Below are 22,117 nucleotides of genomic sequence, written 5' to 3'. Positions count from 1 at the left end.
TAGCTCATATGTTCATAATTGCGGAAAATTTCAAGAAACCCAAAAGTGTTTAAAATCTCTTAAAAAATACCATTAAACCTAATTCAACACCCCCCCCCCCCCCCTTTCCCATTAGGTTGTGCAGTCAATACTAATATTTGGAATCAGAGCATGTTATATGTAACTTTCTCCTTAGATCCAGAATATGGCTTCTGCAAATCCGGTTTGTAGAGATGGTGGTAGTAACAATAAACCTCCTTTGTTTTGTAGTGAATATTACGATTTTTGGAAGATCTGTATGCAAGTACATCTTCAAGAGCAAGAAAAAGAAGTGTGAGATGTTGTTGAAAATGATCCTTACATTCCTAAAACAGTGATTAATGATGTAGAACAAGAAAAAGTAAAAAGTTATTAGAATGAAGATGATAAGAAAAAGTTATTATATCACAAGAAAGCAAAGAATCTCCTTCAAGCGGCCCTAAGCATGGATAAATTCTTATGTGTCTCTCAATGCAAAATGGCGAAGGAAATATGAGACACATTAGAATTCAAAAATGAAGTTACGGTAGAGGTTTAAAGATCTAAACTAAACACTTTATCACAAGAATATGAAATATTTAGAATGCAACCCCGTCAATCTATTATTGATTTGCAAAAGAGATATAGTCATTTAACAAATCATTTGATGGTTCTCGGTATAAAAAATTATAATTGATGAATTAAAATATAAAATTGCTTAGATCTTTGAAAAAAGGTTGGTAACCAAAGGTAACAACTCTTTCGAAAAAGAAAAGTCTTTAAAATTGTCTTATATTTGGTAACACCGTCTTACTATGACGGTTTAAAAAAGCGTAGTAATATTTCATTTTCGCTTGCCTGGATTTTTTATTATTTTATTGAAAGACATTTCATCACGATTCATAATAACAACTATTGTGATGTATGAAAGTTTACTTGCTTCGATTTCCAGCACCAACATTTTTTTTATACTTTTCGTTACAAAAAGGGTTTGTCCTTATAATCTAATAAGTATATTAAAATAATACTTATATTTATTACATATTTTATTAACAGTCATGGTGATAAGTTTTGCATATTATATATATATATATATATATATATATATATATATATATATATATATATATATATATATATATATATATATATATATATATATATATATATATGGACGGAGGTAGGTATATAGAAGTGTGGGCAATTGTCCTCACTAAAAATTTAATCGTGTCCATTTATATAATATATTATTAGGCATGTTTTTCAAATAATGTATTGTTTTTTCTTAAATTAAATTAAGATATATTAAATAATTTTCACCTCAATATCGTAGGGTAGTATATATAATATATTATTTTATAATATAATGAATTATTAATGAAGAATTGTTTTATAAAAAGTTTTATAATATTTTTTTATTATATAGTTACTATAATTTTTTTAATATGTATAAAAAGTTTAAAAAATTTATATTAAAAACAAAAGGGAATATAGTATATAATTAAAATATAATAGATTGTTTATATAATTGGTTAGTATGGTGTAAAAATATTATAAAATAGTATAATGTTTAAATATTATTTCAATTATACCTAAATTTATTGGGAAAAACTCAAATTTCATATTGGATAAAGACAAAAACCATAAATAATTTATATAAAGTGATACCCTTCACTTTACAATTCGGTTTAAAGTCGGTTTCGAAGTGATGAGTTAGGGTAAAATTCTAATTCTATAAAAAATTATAAAATAATAACGTATATTAATTAATTAATTTTTAATATTATTTACATTGCCCCCACAGTAAAATATTTCTCGCTCCGTCGTTATATATATATATATATATATATATATATATATATATATATATATATATATATATATATATATATATATATATATATATATAAAGCTTTCACACATAATAGTCATCATTCTCAAAACAAAACCTTAACATCTCGCTCTTCCACATGTAGTGCGCTAAAGTAATTAAGTCACTATTATAAAATATACATTTGGTAACACCATCTTACAATGACCGTTTAAAAAAGCGTAGTAATATTTCATTTTCGCTCGTCTGAATTTTTTATTATTTTATTGAAAGATATTTTATCACGGTTCATAATAACAATTATTGTGATATATGAAAGTTTACTTGCTTCTATTCGAAACACCAACATTTTTTTATACTTTTCATTACAAAAAAGGCTTGTCCTTATGGTCTAATAAGTATATTAAAATAATACTTACATTTTATTACGAATTTTGTTAACATTCATGATGATAAGTTTTATATATATATAAGCTTTCACACATAATAGTTATCTCTCTTAAAACAAAACCTTAACATCTCGCTCTTCCACATGAAGCGAACTCGTCCATGTTAGCTTCTTCCTCTCAACATGAATCAAAATTCTTAAGATTTATCTAATCAATCTAGTGGGACCGTACCTATCAAAGAAATTAATGTTCCTAAGGATGTTGGTGATATGATTGAGTCTTGGTTAACTAAGGTCAAAGAAGCATGAGGTGTTAGGAATAACATCACCATTGTTGAACCTTCTAGTGGGAAACCTGGAACTAAGAAGATAATGATTACCAATTTGAATCATGAGAAGATAAGAAAGATAAAAGTTGTTATTGAAGAGTTAATGGAATCAAATGAGTCCGAGTCAGATGAAGACTGGGATTTCTGATCTTGGAGATTTAAGTTTTTCTTTCAGTTTGATGACCCTTGTATTGGACATATTTTTTTCTGTTTATAAAGGCTTTATACCCTCATTGAACTTATGTATAATAATAGATCTAATGCTAGTTGTTCTTCCCATATTTTGTTCTTAACATGTCCGTTTGAATTTTTTTATTAAAAGATATTTCATCACGGTTCTTTGAAGTTTAAATTCCTTCCTTAACTTATGAAGATTTCCTTACTTTAGTCTCTCGTGAAATCAAATCATCAGAATAATTGTCGTGATATACTTTTTTATTTTTATTACTTTTAATGACATGAACGGTCAAGTTAGTTAGTTTTTTAGTTTTTTTTAATTCTGGTTGATTTTTTTATTTTATTTTTTTCGATTTTAATATTTTAAAAGGTAAAAAATCCAAAGTCATAGTGCAGTCATAGGTCCAAGTGTTCAACCACATCAACCACTTGCATCTTGTGAAGAAATTTCCCATCAAATATACTCTTTACATAACTTTATCATCTTTATATCCACCTTCATTATTTTCATCTTCTCATTATTATACGAAAACAATTTTCAATAGTACTTATTTAAGATATCAACATTTGAATTCACTATATTATTTCATAATTCCCATATATTTATATTGTGCATGACATCTCCACGTTTGGATAATCTCGAGATCAGACTCACCAAATGTTGGAAATTGTTTTGCAACATTAGTTCCAAAATGACAAAAGAGTTAAATAGCATTTAATGCTTTGAATTCAATTTTTTAGTTATTGTTTTGTTTGAATTTTGAATTCAATTTTCATATCTTTTCATGAAATAGTGTCATATATGAAACATTGTGTTTTATGGTGAAATGGTGTTGTTTCATCAAAGGTTGCAAACTTTTGAAACAACATCCATGTCTCCTATAAATATATGATTCTATTCAGAAAAATAACAAAAGAACTAAAAACGAATTTCTCTTCCAAATTCCAGAAAACCTTCCTTGCATTTCGGGTTCTTCACTTGTCTTGTGCAGACTCGAAATAAGGCTGACATTATCCTGAGTGTTCTTGCATTTTCCAACTCTAAGACATAATAAAAGAGTGCTTGAAATACTTTTAAGGAAAGTGATTCTCAATCACGATTCAGTCCTGGATCCATTTAATTTTACCGAATTTTCTAACAATCTTAAAAGTATTAGTAACATAATGGCTTCAGACGCTGTTGTTTCAAGCATCAAAGTGATGAACCAGGATCTTGTCAAGTTAGATCGATTTGATGGAACAAATTACACAAGATGGCAAGACAAGATGACATTCCTATTGACTGCCCTGAAGGTTCACTATGTTCTTGATCCCGACCTACAACCAATACCTGAACCAACAGAAAATGATTCGGAAGAACTCAAGAAGGAGCGCAAGAAACGCAAGGAGGACGAACTGCTTTGCCGTGGACACATTCTGAATACTTTATCTGATCGTCTCTACGACCTCTACACAGACAATCCATCGGCAACAGAAATATGGAAGGCACTAGAATTCAAGTTCAAGGCTGAAGAGGAAGGTACGAAGAAGTTCTTAATATCTAAATATTTCGATTTTAAATTCTTAGATTCTAAGCCCATTCTTCCCCAAGTGCATGAATTGCAAGTTCTGGTCAATAAAATAAAGGCAGTAAAAATAGACATCCCTGAGACCTTCCAAGTCGGTGCAATTATTGCAAAATTACCACCTTCATGGAAAGGCTACCGAAAGAAATTGTTGCACAGTTCCGAGGACTTCTCCTTGGAGAAAATTCAGAAACATCTTCGAATCGAGGAGGAATCGAAGGAGAGGGAGAAATCAGAACCCCCTACTCATTTCAAAACAAACGCTGTGACAAACAAGGGAAAGAAGAGACATGATGGCATAAAGAGTCATCTTGGACCAAAGAAAGAACATAACAAGTTCAAGAACTCTGGCAGTCATAAAGGTCCAAAGAACGAATGTTTCGTATGCGGTAAACCTGGACACTATGCTCGAGATTGCAGACAAAATAAAGCAAAAAATGAGATCAATGCAATTCGATCAGATGATGACATAATTGCCACAGTGAGCGAAATTATGGCAATCAAAGGAAAAGTTCAAGGTTGGTGGTATGACACTTGTGCTACAGTGCATGTTACTTATGACAAGGCTGCATTCAAAACCTATTCTGAAGCAATTGATGGACAAGAGGTACAAATGGGAAATGAAGTCCGCTCTAAAGTTGTTGGAACCGGTTCGGTCGAACTTAACTTCACTTCTGGAAAGAAAGTTACACTTGTAAATGTGCTTCATGTTCCAGACATGAATAGGAATCTTGTTAGTGGGGATTTATTGGGAAAACCGGGTATTAAATCTGTATATGAATCGGGCAAACTTATTTTGACCCGTAATGGTGTATTCATTGGAAAAGGATATTCCGCAGAGGGAATGATCAAACTATGTACTAATGATAATATTATTAATGAAATTTCTAATTCCGTTTACATGCTTGATTCCGTTTCTTTATGGCATAATAGATTAGCACATTGTGGTATTAGTTCTATGAAGAGACTAATTAAATCTGGACTAATTTCATGTAATATAAAGGATTTCAAAAAATGTGAATTATGTGTTGAATCAAAAATGATTAAGAAGCCTTTCAAAAGTGTTGAAAGGAAAACGAAATTACTTGATCTTGTGCACTCAGATTTGTGCGAATTTAATGGCATGTTGACACGTGGAGGGAATAGATACTTTATTACATTCATAGACGATTCCTCTAGATACACTCATGTATATCTCTTAAAGCATAAAGATGATGCATTTAATGCCTTTAAGACTTATAAAGCAGAAGTCGAAAATCAATTAAATAAAAGTATAAAGGTCCTTAGAAGTGATAGGGGCGGCGAATACTTTTCAATTGAATTTGATGCATTCTGTGAAGAGCACGGTATAATACATGAATGTTCGGCACCACGAACACCGCAACAAAATGGCATGGCAGAAAGAAAGAATCGAACATATCAAGAGATGATGAATGCCATGTTGATGCATTCTAAATTACCCCTTAACTTGTGGGGTGAGGCATTATTGTCCGCCTGTCATATAATCAATAGAATTCCGTTAAAGAAAACTGGTATATCTCCATATGAGTCATGGAAAGGCAGAGCGCCAAATATCGATTACTTTAAAGTGTGGGGGTGTGTGGCATACTACAAAAACATGGACCCTAAAAGAACCAAGTTGGGTCCTCGAGGAATAAGATGTGCTTTTGTAGGATATGCACAACACAGTAAAGCATATAGACTCTTAAATCTAGAATCTAATGTAATTGTTGAATCCCGGGATGTAGAATTCTCTGAAAACCTTATCACAAAGGATAAAGGATCGGAGTCGGCCACTAATAAAGAATCTCATGAAGATAACTCTTCTCGGATTGTAGAAATACAAACTGAAGGCACTCCTATAATCATTGAACCACAACCCGAGCCTAGGATAAGCAAGAGAATTCGGAAAACAAAGAATCTAGGACCAGATGAGATTGATTCTCAATCTATTTCCTTTTATCTTGTTGAGGGAAATTGTAAGAACTTTGTTCAACGCATTCCGATTATTCTTCAAGTGGAAGATGATCCAAAAACTTATAAGGAAGCAATAACTTCAAGGGACTCCACTTTTTGGAAAGATGCTATCCAAGATGAAATGGATTCAATTGTATCAAACCACACTTGGGAACTTGTTGACTTACCTAAGGGATCAAGGCCCATTGGATGCAAGTGGGTGTTTAAGAAGAAATACCATAGCGATGGTACTCTAAACACTTATAAAGCCAGATTAGTGGCAAAGGGATTTAGACAGAAAGAAGGCATAGATTACTTCGACACATACGCACCAGTAGCAAGAACAACTACTATTAGATTGTTGTTTGCCTTAGCATCTTTGAATGATCTTATAATCCATCAGATGGATGTTAAAACAGCGTTCCTAAATGGAGATCTCGATGAGGAAATCTACATGGAACAACCGGAAGGCTACCTGCTTCCTGGAAATGAACAAAAGGTGTGTAAACTTGTCAAATCCTTATACGGACTAAAACAAGCACCAAAACAGTGGCATCAAAAATTCGACTCTGTAATACTCTCAAATGGATTTATTCCTAATTCTTGTGACAAGTGTTTATACACAAAGACGTGCAAAACCACTGTAATATTCCTTTGTCTCTATGTCGACGATATGTTGATCATTAGTAATGATTTAAAAGGAATCTTAGAAACAAAAAAGTTTCTAACATCCACTTTCAAGATGAAAGATCTTGGACTTGTTGACACAATTTTAGGGATTAAGGTTAAGCGAAATAGTGGGGGTTATGAACTTAGTCAAACCCACTATATTGAGAAAATGCTTGATAAGTTTAAACATCTAAACTTTAAGGAAGTAACCACTCCATTTGATCATGCCAACAAACTTCAAAAGAATAATGGAAGATCAGTGGCTCAATTGGAATATGCAAGTGCAATAGGGTGTCTAATGTACCTAATGCAATGTACCAGACCCGACATATCATTTGCAGTCAGTAAAATGAGTCGATTTACTAGTAATCCAAGTAATGAACATTGGAAGGCAATTACAAGGATTTTTGGCTATCTACTGAAAACCAAGGACCTTGGTCTTCACTATGGAAGGTTCCCTGCCATATTAGAAGGATACACTGATGCGAGTTGGATATCTAATATTGGAGACCATAAATCTACAACTGGATGGATATTTACACTTGCTGGTGGAGCAATTTCTTGGAAGAGCAAGAAACAAACATGCATTACACTTTCGACCATGGAATCAGAGTTTGTGGCTCTCGCTTCCGCCGGTCAAGAAGCGGAATGGTTGAGGGATCTTCTGTTGGAAGTTCCATTGGCTAAAGACAATGTCTCAAAAGTGATGATACATTGCAATAGCCAAGCCACATTAGCAAGAGCATTCAGCGAAGTGTATAATGGAAAGTCTAGACATATAGGACTTAGACATTCGTTCGTAAGAAAATTGATTAAGGATGGAATCATTTCACTCACCTACATACGAACATGCTATAACTTAGCAGATCCGTTTACTAAGCCACTGGCCAGAGACTTAGTACGAACAACCTCGAGAGGAATGGGGTTGAAACTCCTTAAATAAAGGTTCCGACTGCGGCAGCAACCCAATCTTATGTTAACAAAACATTAACTTCAAGATTCAATGGGTAACAACAAGTCGTTGAATTGGATGTAAGTCAAGAATTTGGGAAATAAGGTTGACTGTGTTGAATTGAGGGTTGAGGTTTCCAAAACCTCTTAATGAAGTTCATTAACGAAGAAGAGTATCTATTGGAAAGGATGCTATATGAACCTCACCTATGTGAATTTTGAGATGGTGCCGTCTCAAAGTGAGAGTTGGAGTTTCTCTCATGAAAAATTCATGAAAAGGATAGCATATGGCCATAAATAAGTGCTAAGCGAGATATGTAAAGGAAGAACCTTTAAAGAGTGTGTGTAAGGTAACGCCGGTCTGATCCCATGGATTAATGGTTTAAAAGCTTTGCTACCAAACATTCCGATTAAACTTTGCGTTATCCTCACTAAGGTTAAGTTTAAAATCGAAAGATACCTAACTGTATTAACACTTTTTATATTTCACTATCTGGAATGATTTTTGTCATTATTAGAACTAGTGGGGGATTGTTGGAAATTGTTTTGCAACATTAGTTCCAAAATGACAAAAGAGTTAAATAGCATTTAATGCTTTGAATTCAATTTTTTAGTTATTGTTTTGTTTGAATTTTGAATTCAATTTTCATATCTTTTCATGAAATAGTGTCATATATGAAACATTGTGTTTTATGGTGAAATGGTGTTGTTTCATCAAAGGTTGCAAACTTTTGAAACAACATCCATGTCTCCTATAAATATATGATTCTATTCAGAAAAATAACAAAAGAACTAAAAACGAATTTCTCTTCCAAATTCCAGAAAACCTTCCTTGCATTTCGGGTTCTTCACTTGTCTTGTGCAGACTCGAAATAAGGCTGACATTATCCTGAGTGTTCTTGCATTTTCCAACTCTAAGACATAATAAAAGAGTGCTTGAAATACTTTTAAGGAAAGTGATTCTCAATCACGATTCAGTCCTGGATCCATTTAATTTTACCGAATTTTCTAACACCAAATTTCGCTCATAAGTGTTGAACCATCAAATCTTGTGCTTCAAATATTTAAATTGAATAATGATTCAATAGTTGGTATCTGATAGACATTTGGAGAAGAGAAGATAAATCGTATATAGTGATGATTATCTTACTAATGGAAAGATGAAAATATGATGTTTTTTAGGGTTATCTCTTGACAAAAACTATCAACAACTCATGGTCTATAAAGTTGAATCAAGTTCTAACTACATCCTTTATCGCATATGCTACTAATACGTCGGGAAACCAATCCTTAAATTACATCAACATCGTTATCTTTATATCACAACTGATACAATTTAATGTCTCGCCAAAGTGCAAAAATGAGGTTGTGGGTGATATATATATATATATATATATATATATATATATATATATATATATATATATATATATATATATATATATATATATATATATATATATATATATATATATATATATATATATATTAGGAGATTCTTTTGAAACTGAATGCTTATTTTTGAAGAGGGGTTAATATTAGACTTTTAATTTTTGAAAAATATTAGGGTGTAATGAGAATCAACATTATTATAATCAAATATGTAAAGTTGAATCAATCAATTATGCATTGATTTTGATTTGAATGAATACAACTTGAATCAAAGTTGAATGGACAATAATTTGTACATTAAATCTAGGATCAAATGATTCATAATATATTATGGATCGGTAAAAAATATTTTTAGTGTAAAAATAAATTATGCACTTTTCAAATGTAATAATAATTTTTCTTGTGAAAGTAGTACTTTTGTGCAATATCTCATTAAAATGAAAAATATTGTGAGTGTGTGATTTAATATATTTTAAAGAGCTCTATTTTCACTTACAAAAACATCTTAAACAAGGACATGAAAACTTGATCTATTTTTTTCACTTTTTGCATTCTCATATTTTTAAGAATTATTTTTTTTTAATGATGAAAATAAAAATATTTTTGTGAAGACATATATTCATACTAACCTTGGTTACAACTATAGTGGATTTTTTAGGAATGGTTTAGTATGTTATTTTAATGTCACCTTTATGTTTGATGGAGGTGACATTCGAGTGTTTACTATTGTTTTCATAATTTTCATAAACCTTTATGTCGAGTCTTTCGAAGTTGAATTTTAGATAAGTCATCGTTATTCTAATTTAGATGCCTATAAATAGTAGACATCAATTTCGAGTTCAAAACCGTTTATTACAACAAAATATAAAAATAATTTAAAAAGTTTAATAGACATTTTAAATTATCACATAAAAGTAAAAATAAGAGTGTTGATGTAATTCAATTAGAAGTGTAAATTTGTTAAGACTAAAAAGTGTATATTTTTTTTCAAACTCGAAATAAACATGATAGTTTTGTAAAAACAAAAAATATATTTAATAATTTTATTTTACGATAAAATTATAAAACCTAATAAATTAAAAATTAAAAAGTAGTAACAGATAGACAACAATTCTAATGAAACGAATCGTTTGAAGTTTAGATCGAAGACGCGGTTCCCTGTCCCGACGGCGTCGTATAGTTCCTCCGCCGCCGTGAATTGAAGGTTTCTCAGTCACCGGCGCACGTGCCTTTTCTAACCGCCCCTCCTCAATTCAACTATGTAAGTTCGTAACTTGTTCTTTCATTTTCTCATCTTCAATAACATTCATCTTTCTTTCATACCATGTTTTTGTGGATAACATGGTTTCGATTACCTAAAATCGATATCTTTTTCTTCAATTGGTTCTTTTCTCCTTGTGAAACACATAAAAAGCACTTTCTTTTATGTTTTTAATAATCTTGTAATGAATTTTTTGTATACTATGTTGTTTGTTGATTTAACTTTGGTCTCAATTTGTTTTACTCTAGAATTTGAGCACAGAAACAGTGGTTGGTATTTGGTAGTGTTTGGTAGTGTTTGGTTGGATAGAATTTAGAAGATGAAGCGTAAACGTGGGCATAAGAAAGGAAAATCAAAGAGTAGTACAAACCCTATAGCCCTTAGAAATGAAGAGGATCAAAATAATTCAGAAGCTTCTGGTTTTGATGTTGGTAATGATAATAAAGAAGATAACTCTGGAATGGAAGTAGACACGCCGTCTTCCACTGGTACTGATCAACGTTGCAATGTTGCTAACGTGAATCGTGACAGTTTTGGAAGCACTAAGGACGCTGCGAAATCGATTGGACGTGTTAAGGTGAAGCTTAGGACACCGAAAATGTTGGACTCTCAACCGAACTCGTCTGATGCTCCTTCGCAAAGTGATACTGATAGGAGTAGTCAGCAACATGGGCTGGAGAGACATAGTGTGAATGCCGATAGAATTGAAGATAGTGTGAGTTCGTTGCCTCATATTAAGTTTGGTGCTTCATCAAAGAAAGCCGGTAGCATAAAGATCAAATCTTCAAAGGTTTTGGGATTAAATTCTGACCAGACAAGCAAGCATTTGCCAGTTTCCTCTGAGACTGCTGTCTACGTAAAAGAAAGGAAAGCTCCGCCGCTTAATCCCAGATATCATAAGCAGGAATTGGATACCTCCTTAATGGTGTGTTGGAACTTTAGAATTGGTTTCCTTTAGTTTTTTATGCGAACCCAGCATTAAATTCTCCATTATTAATGGAATCCGTATCGAGTAATTTTCTTTTCGCTGTGTTTTTTGTTTTATTGTACAGATTATAAGGAAGGTAATGAAAATGGATGCTGCTGAGCCCTTCAATGTTCCTGTTAATCCGGAAGCTCTTGGAATTCCTGTAAGTATAAATATTTTCAAGTATCTTTTTCATGGTTTTTTTCTAGTTAATTTGGATCACATTCACTCTAATTTTAGATCCCTTAATGCATTAGTTTTATTTTTGGCTTATCTCAACCTCTTCCATAAACCTAATGTTTTCAACTTTTTCTGTATTTTGTTTTGTTAAAAATTTTGGCCTAATCATCTGTATCATGCATGCTTTGGAGATTTTGTTTCGTACTATAACTTTGCTTCGTCACCATTTAGGAAAAGCAAAAGTTAGACTTAAAGCAATTAATGCTGGATTTTTTCTGTCATGCTTTCTGTAGAAGTTGGGTGCATCTTTTTCACATGGTTGCTACCTCCCTCTTTCTCAGTAAGCAGAGATAAATTTACAAAGCTCCGTGATATTTGTTCATTCATGGAGACTAATGTGATTCTTTGTGAAACTTGGAACAAAAACGAAGAGCGCTTTTTTGAAAAAAATGTTATGTTTACTTGTGTCTAATATCATAATTCACACGCTGTCTGGAACCAGGACTATTTCGATATCATTGATACACCAATGGATTTTGGAACTATATGCAGCAACCTTGAAAAGAATGGCAAGTATATGAATTCGGAGGATGTCTATAATGATGTAAAATACATTTGGGAGAACTGCTATAAGTATAACAATAAGGGTGACTATATAGTGGATCTTATGAGGCGAGTAAAGAAGAATTTTATGAAGTACTGGACTGCTGCTGGGTTATACACTGAACAGCCAAAAGGGACCAAAGGTGAGACTTCCATGTACTGTCAATTTATCATGTAAGAGGGGCTGATCTTCTGAAAAACGGATTATTTCTATTTCATTTCTGATATCATCGTGGGAATTCATTTTTCTCTTTGCATATGGCGCTACTACAGCAGAAGATGTTGCACTTTCTGGTGATGGAAAAGTAGGGAAGAATGGGCAGTTGAAGCATAAGAAAAAAAAGCGTCATGGGTGTGTGTTCAAAAATTTCAACTTTACCTTATTTATTGTATGATTTTGTCATTCCTAAAGTAATATTTCTTATAGTGGAAATGATTGAGAGTTGATATAATGTAAACTAAATGAAATCTCATGTTGATACTGTGTTTGTTTGTATTGATCAAGTTCACTAATAGATTGAAGGTAAATAGATACACTTGTTTCCGTAAACTCAATATAAGCCTGATATTTACTTTTCTTATAACTTAATTATAAATCTTAAGATAAAGGAAAAGAGAAGCCTTTGACTTTAGGGAATTGCATTTCCTTCCGCATAAGTTCTCTAAAATGCATCTTTTAGTTCTTTTGTAAACTTGGTTGGTTCTTACACAAATATTGATGTCATAAATGATGAGTTTATGACAGGATGCTTTGCCTTATTTGAAATGTTTATATGATTGTTTTTCCTTATCTGCAGAAGACATCATAAACATGATTGTTTATGTGCAATTTGTGTGCTAAAGCGTCGTAGGAAGGAACGGGAGGAGAATGACCGAATTGCAAAAGGAAATTTTGGGCCTGGTGGTGATAAGCATGTTAGAGAGTTCAAGCAAGAGGTATTTTTATTGTTTATGCATATGTTTTTATCCTTTAAAATGTATCCCTTTAAACATTGGTGGAAATTTTAGGGCATGTATCATGTTTCTATGCGGTGAGGTTCTTGACTGAAATTATGTCTCAAATAGTTATGTACTTTCTCTTGTTTCAAAGGAATCGATGCTTGGAGATAGTCCTGGCGGGGAGGATTCATCTTCAAACACAGATGAATCGGCGGGTACTGACGGAGATGCTGACGAAGACAAAGGAGACGTGACAAAGATGGAGCCTAGCGAGAAGCAACGCAGCCCTTTTGAGGGAAGACATGAGGTCAATGAAGTTAACGATGATGATGATGATGATGATGGGATGGAGGAAGATGACCGTGGCCCAGAGAATGAAGAAGAGGAGGAAGATGAAGAGGGAGAAGATGAGGAAGAGATTGAAATGGACAGTGAGAAGAGACGGATAGATGGAACCTTGGCAGAGAAATCGGAACTTGGAGACACAACTGGTCTTCATGATGAATATAAAGCGCAACTAGAAGGACCAACTGCAGAGTTCCAACAACTCAAGAAGCACAAGGTATACATACCAAACACAATTTGATAGGAAATTATAGTTTTCAGAATCTAGTTGCATTAAGTTTCTGTTACAACTATTTGCATATTTTCTGTTGCAATATGTACTTAATGGTTGAATGTGTTTGTAGGAACCCCAAAATAGCCATCAAAAAGCTAAGCTACTTGAGAGCTTTTATGCTGAAAATCCCATGCTTTCAAGTTTGTGTGGAACTCTCTTCCCCGAAAACAGGCAATCTGTGTGGAGTGGTCCGCACTCGCTAATACGTCAAAGAAATTCAGCTCGCAGTAGTTCAATCCACGGGGCTATTAGGTCGCTCATGAAGTAGTTGTCCTATTTTAATGGATTCACTACTTCTTCCAATTAAATCTAGATTTTTAATGTTGTAGATTTTTCTGACAGATTTTAGTGTTGTAGTTGATGGCCTTCATTGTTAAAATGTACAATAGTCATAATAATATTTAGAGGAATGGTAGATTTTGTAGATTTGCGTTGTTTTTTATACTTTTACCTTCAAAGTAGAAGTAAACTTCACAGGAAGGGGAGGTTGATTTTTTTTATTTTTTTGAATTTTCGTTTGTACTAAAACTAAATCTCTATCCTTGAATAAAGATTATTGGAATAGTAACTTCTTGCAGAGAATTAATTAAATCAAGATAGTATAAAAAGTATGTGCTATGTATGCGTCTGAATAAATAAAGTAATATAAAGATACTAAAGTTTAAGAAGATTCACCAGCATTTCATAGCAAAAGGTCAATTCGTGAACCTACTCACTCAATCCAACCTAAACTCTTATTTTTACCTATTCCAATGATATATTGATTTAATCCAATTTGTAGGATATCGAGTTTGAAGTTTTATATCTATTAATCCGCGATTCTAATTCATTAATATGTCACATTATTTTTATTTTATTTATAAATTAATTAGTATAATTTTTATCATTCATATACTTTTTTTAATTCTTATAATTTAAATATTTTTTTAATATAATTGTAATTTTAATTAATAGTAAAAATCTAAGTATTGAGAGATCAATTTTTAGATGATAAATTTTATTCAAATGAAATATTAAAGTTTTATAAATTTTTAATGTTTTTGTGAAATAAATGTGTTGATTGAATTGATATTTTATTTAAAATTTGAAAATTATATTTTGTGAATGATCCACAAACTCAATCCAACTTAACCACTAATAAGTAGGTTGGTTTGGTTCGAATTTAGTCTTATAAATACGAGTTGAACACTTAATCCAAATCAAAGACTATTGATCGGATCGAGTATTGGATTTAATCAAATTAGATTCAACCCAATCCGCGAACACCCCTAACACAGACTTTTGAAAAAGATGTATTGGTGTCCAAAATTGACATCATGTTCATCGGTGATTTTGATAAACAATCACTTAATTTTAAATTTATTGCATGAATGACCGAACTAATAAATTATGGAGTATGTTGTACTGAATTTTTAAAAAAAGAAAGTGTGCATTAATATTGTCATTTATTTGCATTGACTATTTTGGAAAAATGGTTAAATTTAAATGCTAACGAGTATCAATAATTTTGACTAAATCGAAATAGTAATTTGAATGAAAATAAAAACAAGTAAATGTAGATGAAATGAAAAGAAAATTCTATAAACAAAGATTGATAGGCAAGTAAATTTTTTTCAGAGACTCGTTTATCATTTGCGTATGGGTACTTTGAATTTGTATTGAAGTTTGCAATGATTTCACCATCCTGAATCTTAACTCTAGAATTCTTATTTATAGTATTCAACGTTCAACTGTCTTCCAACCAACTGTCTTCCAACCGATACGACACCTCTGCATGTTTTATTTGCTTTCGGTTGATCTCCACGTGTCTTTGGTATTTGGATAAGACCAAAAAATAGTTTTTTAGTTTGAATTTGAATTTATTTTGGTTGAATCTCCTTCGATTTGTCGAATTGATTAATAACCAAACTTTTAAAATTTCCGCTAAATACTATACCAAATCTTTCCTATGTCAATCACTCATGTTTTGCTCCAATATTTCTAGTCGAAAGGCATGAAATCTTGTCTTATATTTGTACATAAATTTTAGTTAATTACCTTGTTGAATTAGTACATTAAAATTTCTTAGATAATACATCAATATTTATGTAATTATGTTTAATTCACGCAATCTATTAGGTAAATGTGGTCCCTTTTAATCTTCATATAGTTTATGAGATTTTTTTATGTGCTTTGAAATTCTTCCTTCGATCTCCACTTATACAACTACGTGTTTTTTAAACTTCTTCAAGTTTGATTAGTTTGAGCAATCTTATACTATCACTCAAATTTAAATGAACTATGAGTATAAGAAATCTCTAAGTGAGTATTAGATTACAATTTATATTATACTGGTTATGAGAAATTATTGTATACCTTGAATCTAAATAAGTTTGTAAGAGTATATTTGAGATTGTAACGAACATTTTGTATCCCTTGAATGATTAGATCATAAATATATTTATAGAAGTTTGATCTTTCAAAGCTTCTTTGTAAGAGTATATTTGAAAGTGTAATGCACATTTTGTATTTTACTATTTCCATGCCTTGAATGATTAGATAATAAATATATTTCTAGAAGTTTGATCTTTCAAAACTTCTTTGCTCAACAAGAATATTAATGAAAATTGTATTCTTCCATGTAATTGTAAAAACTATCATTTATTCTTTGTTTTAGTACATAAAACTTTAAACATAAAGTGGAGAGTAAATAGTCTCATGTTTTATACTTTTATATTTTTTATCTTCATCCTCGGTCTTAAAAATATATCTTTTAACAATGGAATTGTCTTATTTCTTTGTTGCACATGATACCCTATTGTTCTTTTCAAACATATGATTTCTTTTCTTTTTTTAATAAGCTTGTTATTAATTTGAGTATGATTCTCCCATCTTATTTTGTATAGCCTTCATGCTTGTCATAATGATTTCCATACTTGTCCGAATGACTTTCATTCAGGAGCACACATAAAATATCAAATAAAATCATAATTTTAATTTTAATTTTTTCAATCATAGGATTTTTGTTTTCTTAATGTGATGAAAAATATTAAATATAAGAATGATTTTAGTTTAACAAATGGAACGACACTCGTTTTCTACCGTATAAATGACTTCGATTATTTTTCGTGCAAGTTTTATCACTGCATGGAATCCTGTAACTGTGTACTTAATCCTAATATCCTGCTTCAAATTTGGTTGTTGAAGTTTTAATGTTTCAATAAAATCAATCAAGTATCTAGCTTGAAGATCTATGTTCAATCCTTAACTAGAAAATATGAAAGTAAAGAGAATAATTAGTAAAGAGAAAAACAAATCAAAGACTTATATCTCAATCACTCTAGCTAAAGTAGTTAGTTTGATGGCGGCCAAATCCCATTTCGATGAGATCTGATAATTCAACTTAATTTAGATTGGAACAAATATTTTTGAACAGAGTTAGAAAGATACAACTTACAAGGGTACATAAAAATCCACTCTAGTCCACTACCATTTCCTAGAGATTCAAAATGTTAAGAGCAAAGGCCCAAAGGAAGAACCTATCTCCTAGAATTATTTCTTGGTTTAAAGCCAGGTACCTCCAAGAAGAGACGAAAAACTATTTATTCATTCAATGTTTTTAAATTTCACTTTACAATCTTTATATTAGTTATTCTCTCAAAAACACTCATTCCTACAATTTGGCATTTTTGTTATCAACTATATTCTAATATCAGCTATAAATACGCATGCCTAAAATACTTGCTGCCTAGATATTTTTTCTCATCTCTTCTTGGAGCTACTAGGCCTCAAATCAGGATCATAACACACAATGTCTACTAACTAGGTAGATGGTACTTCACCTCTCCCAAGTAGAGACCACATGCCGGGGCCATTGGACTTGCGGCTTTAATAGTCTTTGCATTCAAAATTCTTTCAACTGAAATGGAGTGAAATCATTTTTAGCCAAAATCATAGTATAGATATTGTCAAGTATCCATGGATATACATTATCACATATGAAGAGAGAAAACCGGGATGAGTACCTACCATCTGGAACTGACAAGTTTCCGGTGCCAACTGCTTTGAGAACACCGACAAGTAGTCTAACCTGCAATTAATTAACATATTTATTCAGACCAAAACAGTTTGTCCATGCAGGACAAAGCATAACATACAACCTAGAATCCTCATTCAAAAGGAAGATACCAACCTGATGGTAAAGAAAAGCACGTGCGCGTGCAGTTACCACCAAACAACGATGATACCTTCTTTTACCAAATCCCACATCTTCATTTGATGCCCTTACTTCATCAATTCTTGCACTAGATCCAAGAGGAATGGCGGATTCAGATTTGCTGTGAAAGCCATGAATATCATCAGCAACTTTAATTTGTCGTTCTCTATCCATTAGAGATGGAAAATATGGACTTGGTATAACTTCAACGATACTGAGTTCATCTAAAGTTCTAATTGGTGATTTTGCCTGTAAAGGGGTAATTTTGCATCATATTTTCTGGATTGTTCAAAATAAATTTTGCATGATATGATATAGAACTTCAAAAAAAGACCTCTAGTTTTGAAAAGAAAAGAGAAATAGACATGGTAATAAATTTCAGAAAGAATACATAAGGAGTATTAAACTGAAATTAATCCTTTAAGTGATAGCATAATAACAACTTAATGTGATAATTATGAAACTCAAAAAACAAATCAACGTATATAATAGACAGGCCCCATTCCTTCGGAGGAATACAGAAGAGTGTCGTTGGGTAAAACTACTTACTACTAGGAATTTTATCATTATAAATTATTATTGGATACAAGTTACAACATCGGAGAAAATAAACCTTACCTGACAACCAGCTGCCCTAAAAGAACTAAAATCATGATGTCCAACTAGAACTTTGCATGCTTCCTGCATGGATATCATTAATCACTCGCATCTCATATGATAGTTCTGAAGGCATAATAATCTACTAAATATAGGTAACTGCTAACTAACTTGCATTGCTGGAAGATTAAGCTCCTCCTCTACATGCCATGCTCGATCTTTCTCCAAGGTTGACAAAGGCTCTGGCCCAGACAACAGGCGATAGAAGTATCTGAATGGAAGCTCCAAACAATTACCAATTACAACATGATCACAGGATAATAAAAATAAAGAAAGAAAGAAGAATAAGAAAGAATTATTGGGTAGTAGTGCATGATAAATATACATATACATCATTAGACAGTCCAAGATCAATCTTATTGTGATATTCTTAATTATCCCTATCATATACAATAAAGAAACTTTTTATAGATCAAACAACTTCTCCATCCATAATCTAACAAATGTCAATTGTAAATAAAAATAGTCTCATAAAATAAAAATTCACAAAAGCCAATGATGCTATAGATAATACTGTAAATGCATTTGTAACAAAGATAATCAATGCACATGTAACTTACGTGCGCTCTTGTGCACTATATCTGGCATGAAAATCTGATGGAACACATCTAACATCAATGACCATTAAGTCACCGTTTTGCTTCTGAAATAAATCAAATTGCCAAAAAATTGTCAGGAGCTTCTGAGAACAAACAGTTTTTTCAAATGGTAGTAGCTGATAAATGAAATTGCAGGAACAATTTAGGTTTTCAAAGCTGTAGTTCCAACTTCATATTCGAGCCAAACATGTAGTCTAGGTTGTCAATAGCACGCTATAGTGGCATAGCGAAGCAGTACAGGACTTCAGCGCACGCTTTTGGCCTGCTAGCCGCTAGATAGCGGAAATAGCGGCCGCTATTTGTGAAGTACAACCAAGCTCTTATAGAACGCTTCAATAGCAATGATTTAACTGATCCTATTCTCCTCAACAATATTGATGAATGTTATGAATGGTTGCGACAAAATGAGGATGAAAATGGAATATTCAAAGATGATTTTGTTTTAGGAGAAGAGGGTTTGACTTGGGAAGTTGTTGGTAATGCCGCTGGGGCTAATGGCTAACCAGCAAGAGTTACTAGACATGGCTCTAGACGTGCTACATTAGTGTCTAATGGAGATGAGGAGTTGGAGGTGGAAGAAGAGTTTGAAGTTGAATCAAGTGATGAGCAAGATGATATTAATGTGGTGGAACTTAGAAGTGAAGATGAGGCGGATGTGATTTAGTCATTTTGTTTACGTTTAGAATTTGGTTTAGTCATTTTGAGACATTTACAATTTGATTTTGATGGGAACTTATACTGTAGTGCTGTTGAAATTTATGTATGTTGTTGCAACTTCTGTTTTGAAAGCATTATGTATGTTGTTGGAACTCATTTTAAGTATTTATGTATTCATGTTAAGTATTTACCTTGGATTTTAAAGCTCACAATAGCAGTCATCCCGCCATGCCACTATAGCATTTTGGGGGTCCGGCGCTACCCGCCGCTATCCGAGATTAACAACCTAGCATGTAGTTGACAACAAATATTGGAACACAGACTTGAAAAAGAAAATACTCAATATTTCATTTATTCGTAATATACATATTTAAAATGAAGTTTGTTATAGTATAAAAGTTAAGAATCCAGACTAAAGGGAGGCTATCACAAACAACACATCTACTGTTCAAAAAATATTTATGCACCAATGGTAAAATAATTGTCAAAATCCGCACCGAAAGGACGAAAAGCAGTAGCTCAGAAATTAGCTGTGATGCATGTTTTTGCCACTACATAATGCACTTAGCAGACAGGTACATGTGATTGAGACACTAACAATCATAGGATGACAAAAAGTAAACTTCAAACACACGCCGTTTGCAGCTAGCTGGCATTCAAAGACATGCTTGATTTCCCATTCAGTTATTATTTGGCATTTACATTGCCTCATATGAAAAATAAACATAAATCACAAAAAAATGGATATCACCGGAGATGAGAAAAGAGATGTGGAACCCTGTCTTTGAAGTTTCTTCTTCTCCATCATTAAACAAGATCAAGAATTTTACCAAAGATAGAAGAAGCACCAAATTAAAATGATATAGAATTTGGTAATCACAGAAGCACACACCTGTAAGAAATGGTTCACAGCCCTTCTAACCACAGCAGGATCATGAGGTTGTAACTGCATTTTTACAAGAAGGAAGTTACTGAAAAATAATAGAAAATGCATACATGAAGATGGCTCTAAGAAGCTAAAATATATTTATCTACAACTTTAAACTGAATGCATTTGACAGAGAACAGCTTCCAGATGATCACAATCACATATTAACAACTATACTGCATTTAAACTCAACAACATAGATTGAACCACAATTCATCAAATAAAGTTTCATGCAAGTCATAAATTCATATAAAAATTGTTCACAACAAGAGAAACACATACAATCCATTAAGCTGAAATTTTTCATGTGGAACAAGACAAACATTAGTGAGGTACCAACCACTTCACCAGGCTTCCTTTTGCTGATTCGTTCGATATCTACATGACAAACATTTGACAAAGCATGCACTCCAGCATCCTGGAATAATCGATAATTTCTCAAATCTCGTGTTATGTTATATACTAATTCTAATACATTAGCAGCATTATACTCACAGTTCGACTCGAACAAATAACAGAAACTCGTTGTCCAACAAATTTACAAAAAGCTTCCTACAAATGCAAAACATTCAATTACAAAAACAATCAATCATCACAAAAAAAAAGTACACAATTACATTACATGTAATATTGGAAATGGAAATGTGATGTTACCTCAAGAACACCAACAACAGTACGGTCAGTGAGCTGCTTCTGAGAACCACAGAATCGAGTTCCGATGTACTCAATCGCCACCAAGTAGCGTTGAATCTTACGGTGTTGGTTCATCTCTTGCTTTTGGTCTTCAATCACTGTCTTTGCTTCTTCTTCTTCGCCGTCGACGATGGGATTGGGATACTCGATTTTTGAAATCTTTGACGGCCTATTATCACTGCATTCTTCAAATTCAACTGTGTGCTTTGGATTGTTTGTCATTGAATCGGCTCTATCACTCACACAGGTCAGGGTTTAGGGTTTCAGATTTTCCATCCCTAAATGCAATCAAGTTATAAAAAAAATAAAAGCCCTTGTAAAAGTCATTTTATTAATTATGAGTTTAATGTAATGCTTCATTTTGATTCTTCACACAAATATTAGTCCCTCTAAAATCATCATCTTAGCCAATTTAATTTAAATTAGGGTTAAATACACTTTTCCCCCTGTAATGTTAGCGAGTTTAGGATTACCCCCCTGTAAAAATATTTTTTGTAAACCCCCCCTTATGTTATGTAGATTCCTTCATAGAACCCCCTAATATCCAGGTGGCATGGAATCTAA

The 22,117-nt window shown here is 32.3% G+C and overlaps 2 protein-coding genes across 6 annotated transcripts; one reads left to right on the top strand and one right to left on the bottom strand.

Moving 5' to 3' along the window:
* The first annotated feature begins 10,344 nt into the window (after positions 1 to 10,344).
* LOC127085996 (uncharacterized) lies at positions 10,345 to 14,388 on the top strand. Of its 2 annotated transcripts, none has more exons than XM_051026624.1 (8): positions 10,345 to 10,516; positions 10,765 to 11,441; positions 11,569 to 11,646; positions 12,166 to 12,409; positions 12,543 to 12,618; positions 13,064 to 13,202; positions 13,357 to 13,767; positions 13,895 to 14,388. In XM_051026624.1, the coding sequence occupies exons 2-8, from the start codon at positions 10,836 to 10,838 to the stop codon at positions 14,090 to 14,092; spliced, it is 1,752 nt and encodes a 583-aa protein (XP_050882581.1). In that variant the 5' UTR covers positions 10,345 to 10,516; positions 10,765 to 10,835; the 3' UTR covers positions 14,093 to 14,388. The 2 variants fall into 2 exon arrangements, with proteins under 2 accessions (XP_050882581.1, XP_050882570.1); XM_051026613.1 differs by having other exon boundaries at positions 12,540 to 12,618.
* Positions 14,389 to 17,194: 2,806 nt separating this feature from the next.
* Positions 17,195 to 21,900, bottom strand: LOC127085971 (uncharacterized). 4 transcript variants are annotated; one of them, XM_051026578.1, is made up of 10 exons: positions 21,515 to 21,898; positions 21,356 to 21,412; positions 21,201 to 21,278; positions 20,825 to 20,878; positions 19,237 to 19,319; positions 18,788 to 18,887; positions 18,638 to 18,700; positions 17,996 to 18,268; positions 17,833 to 17,893; positions 17,195 to 17,722 (listed from the first exon to the last, which is right to left on the bottom strand). In XM_051026578.1, exons 1-10 carry the CDS (start codon positions 21,773 to 21,775, stop codon positions 17,622 to 17,624), a joined length of 1,131 nt encoding a protein of 376 aa, XP_050882535.1. In that variant the 5' UTR covers positions 21,776 to 21,898; the 3' UTR covers positions 17,195 to 17,621. The 4 variants fall into 4 exon arrangements, with proteins under 4 accessions (XP_050882535.1, XP_050882543.1, XP_050882559.1 ...); XM_051026594.1 differs by having other exon boundaries at positions 17,546 to 17,722; positions 17,829 to 17,893; positions 21,515 to 21,900; XM_051026586.1 differs by lacking the exon at positions 21,356 to 21,412 and having other exon boundaries at positions 21,515 to 21,900.
* Between the last annotated feature and the right edge of the window lie 217 nt (positions 21,901 to 22,117).

This window comes from Lathyrus oleraceus, chromosome 1 (assembly GCF_024323335.1).
Source record: "Lathyrus oleraceus cultivar Zhongwan6 chromosome 1, CAAS_Psat_ZW6_1.0, whole genome shotgun sequence".
Classification (NCBI taxonomy): Eukaryota; Viridiplantae; Streptophyta; class Magnoliopsida; order Fabales; family Fabaceae; genus Lathyrus; species Lathyrus oleraceus.
Note: the sequence above shows the minus strand (reverse complement) of the source record. Positions and strands in the feature narration are given on the sequence as shown.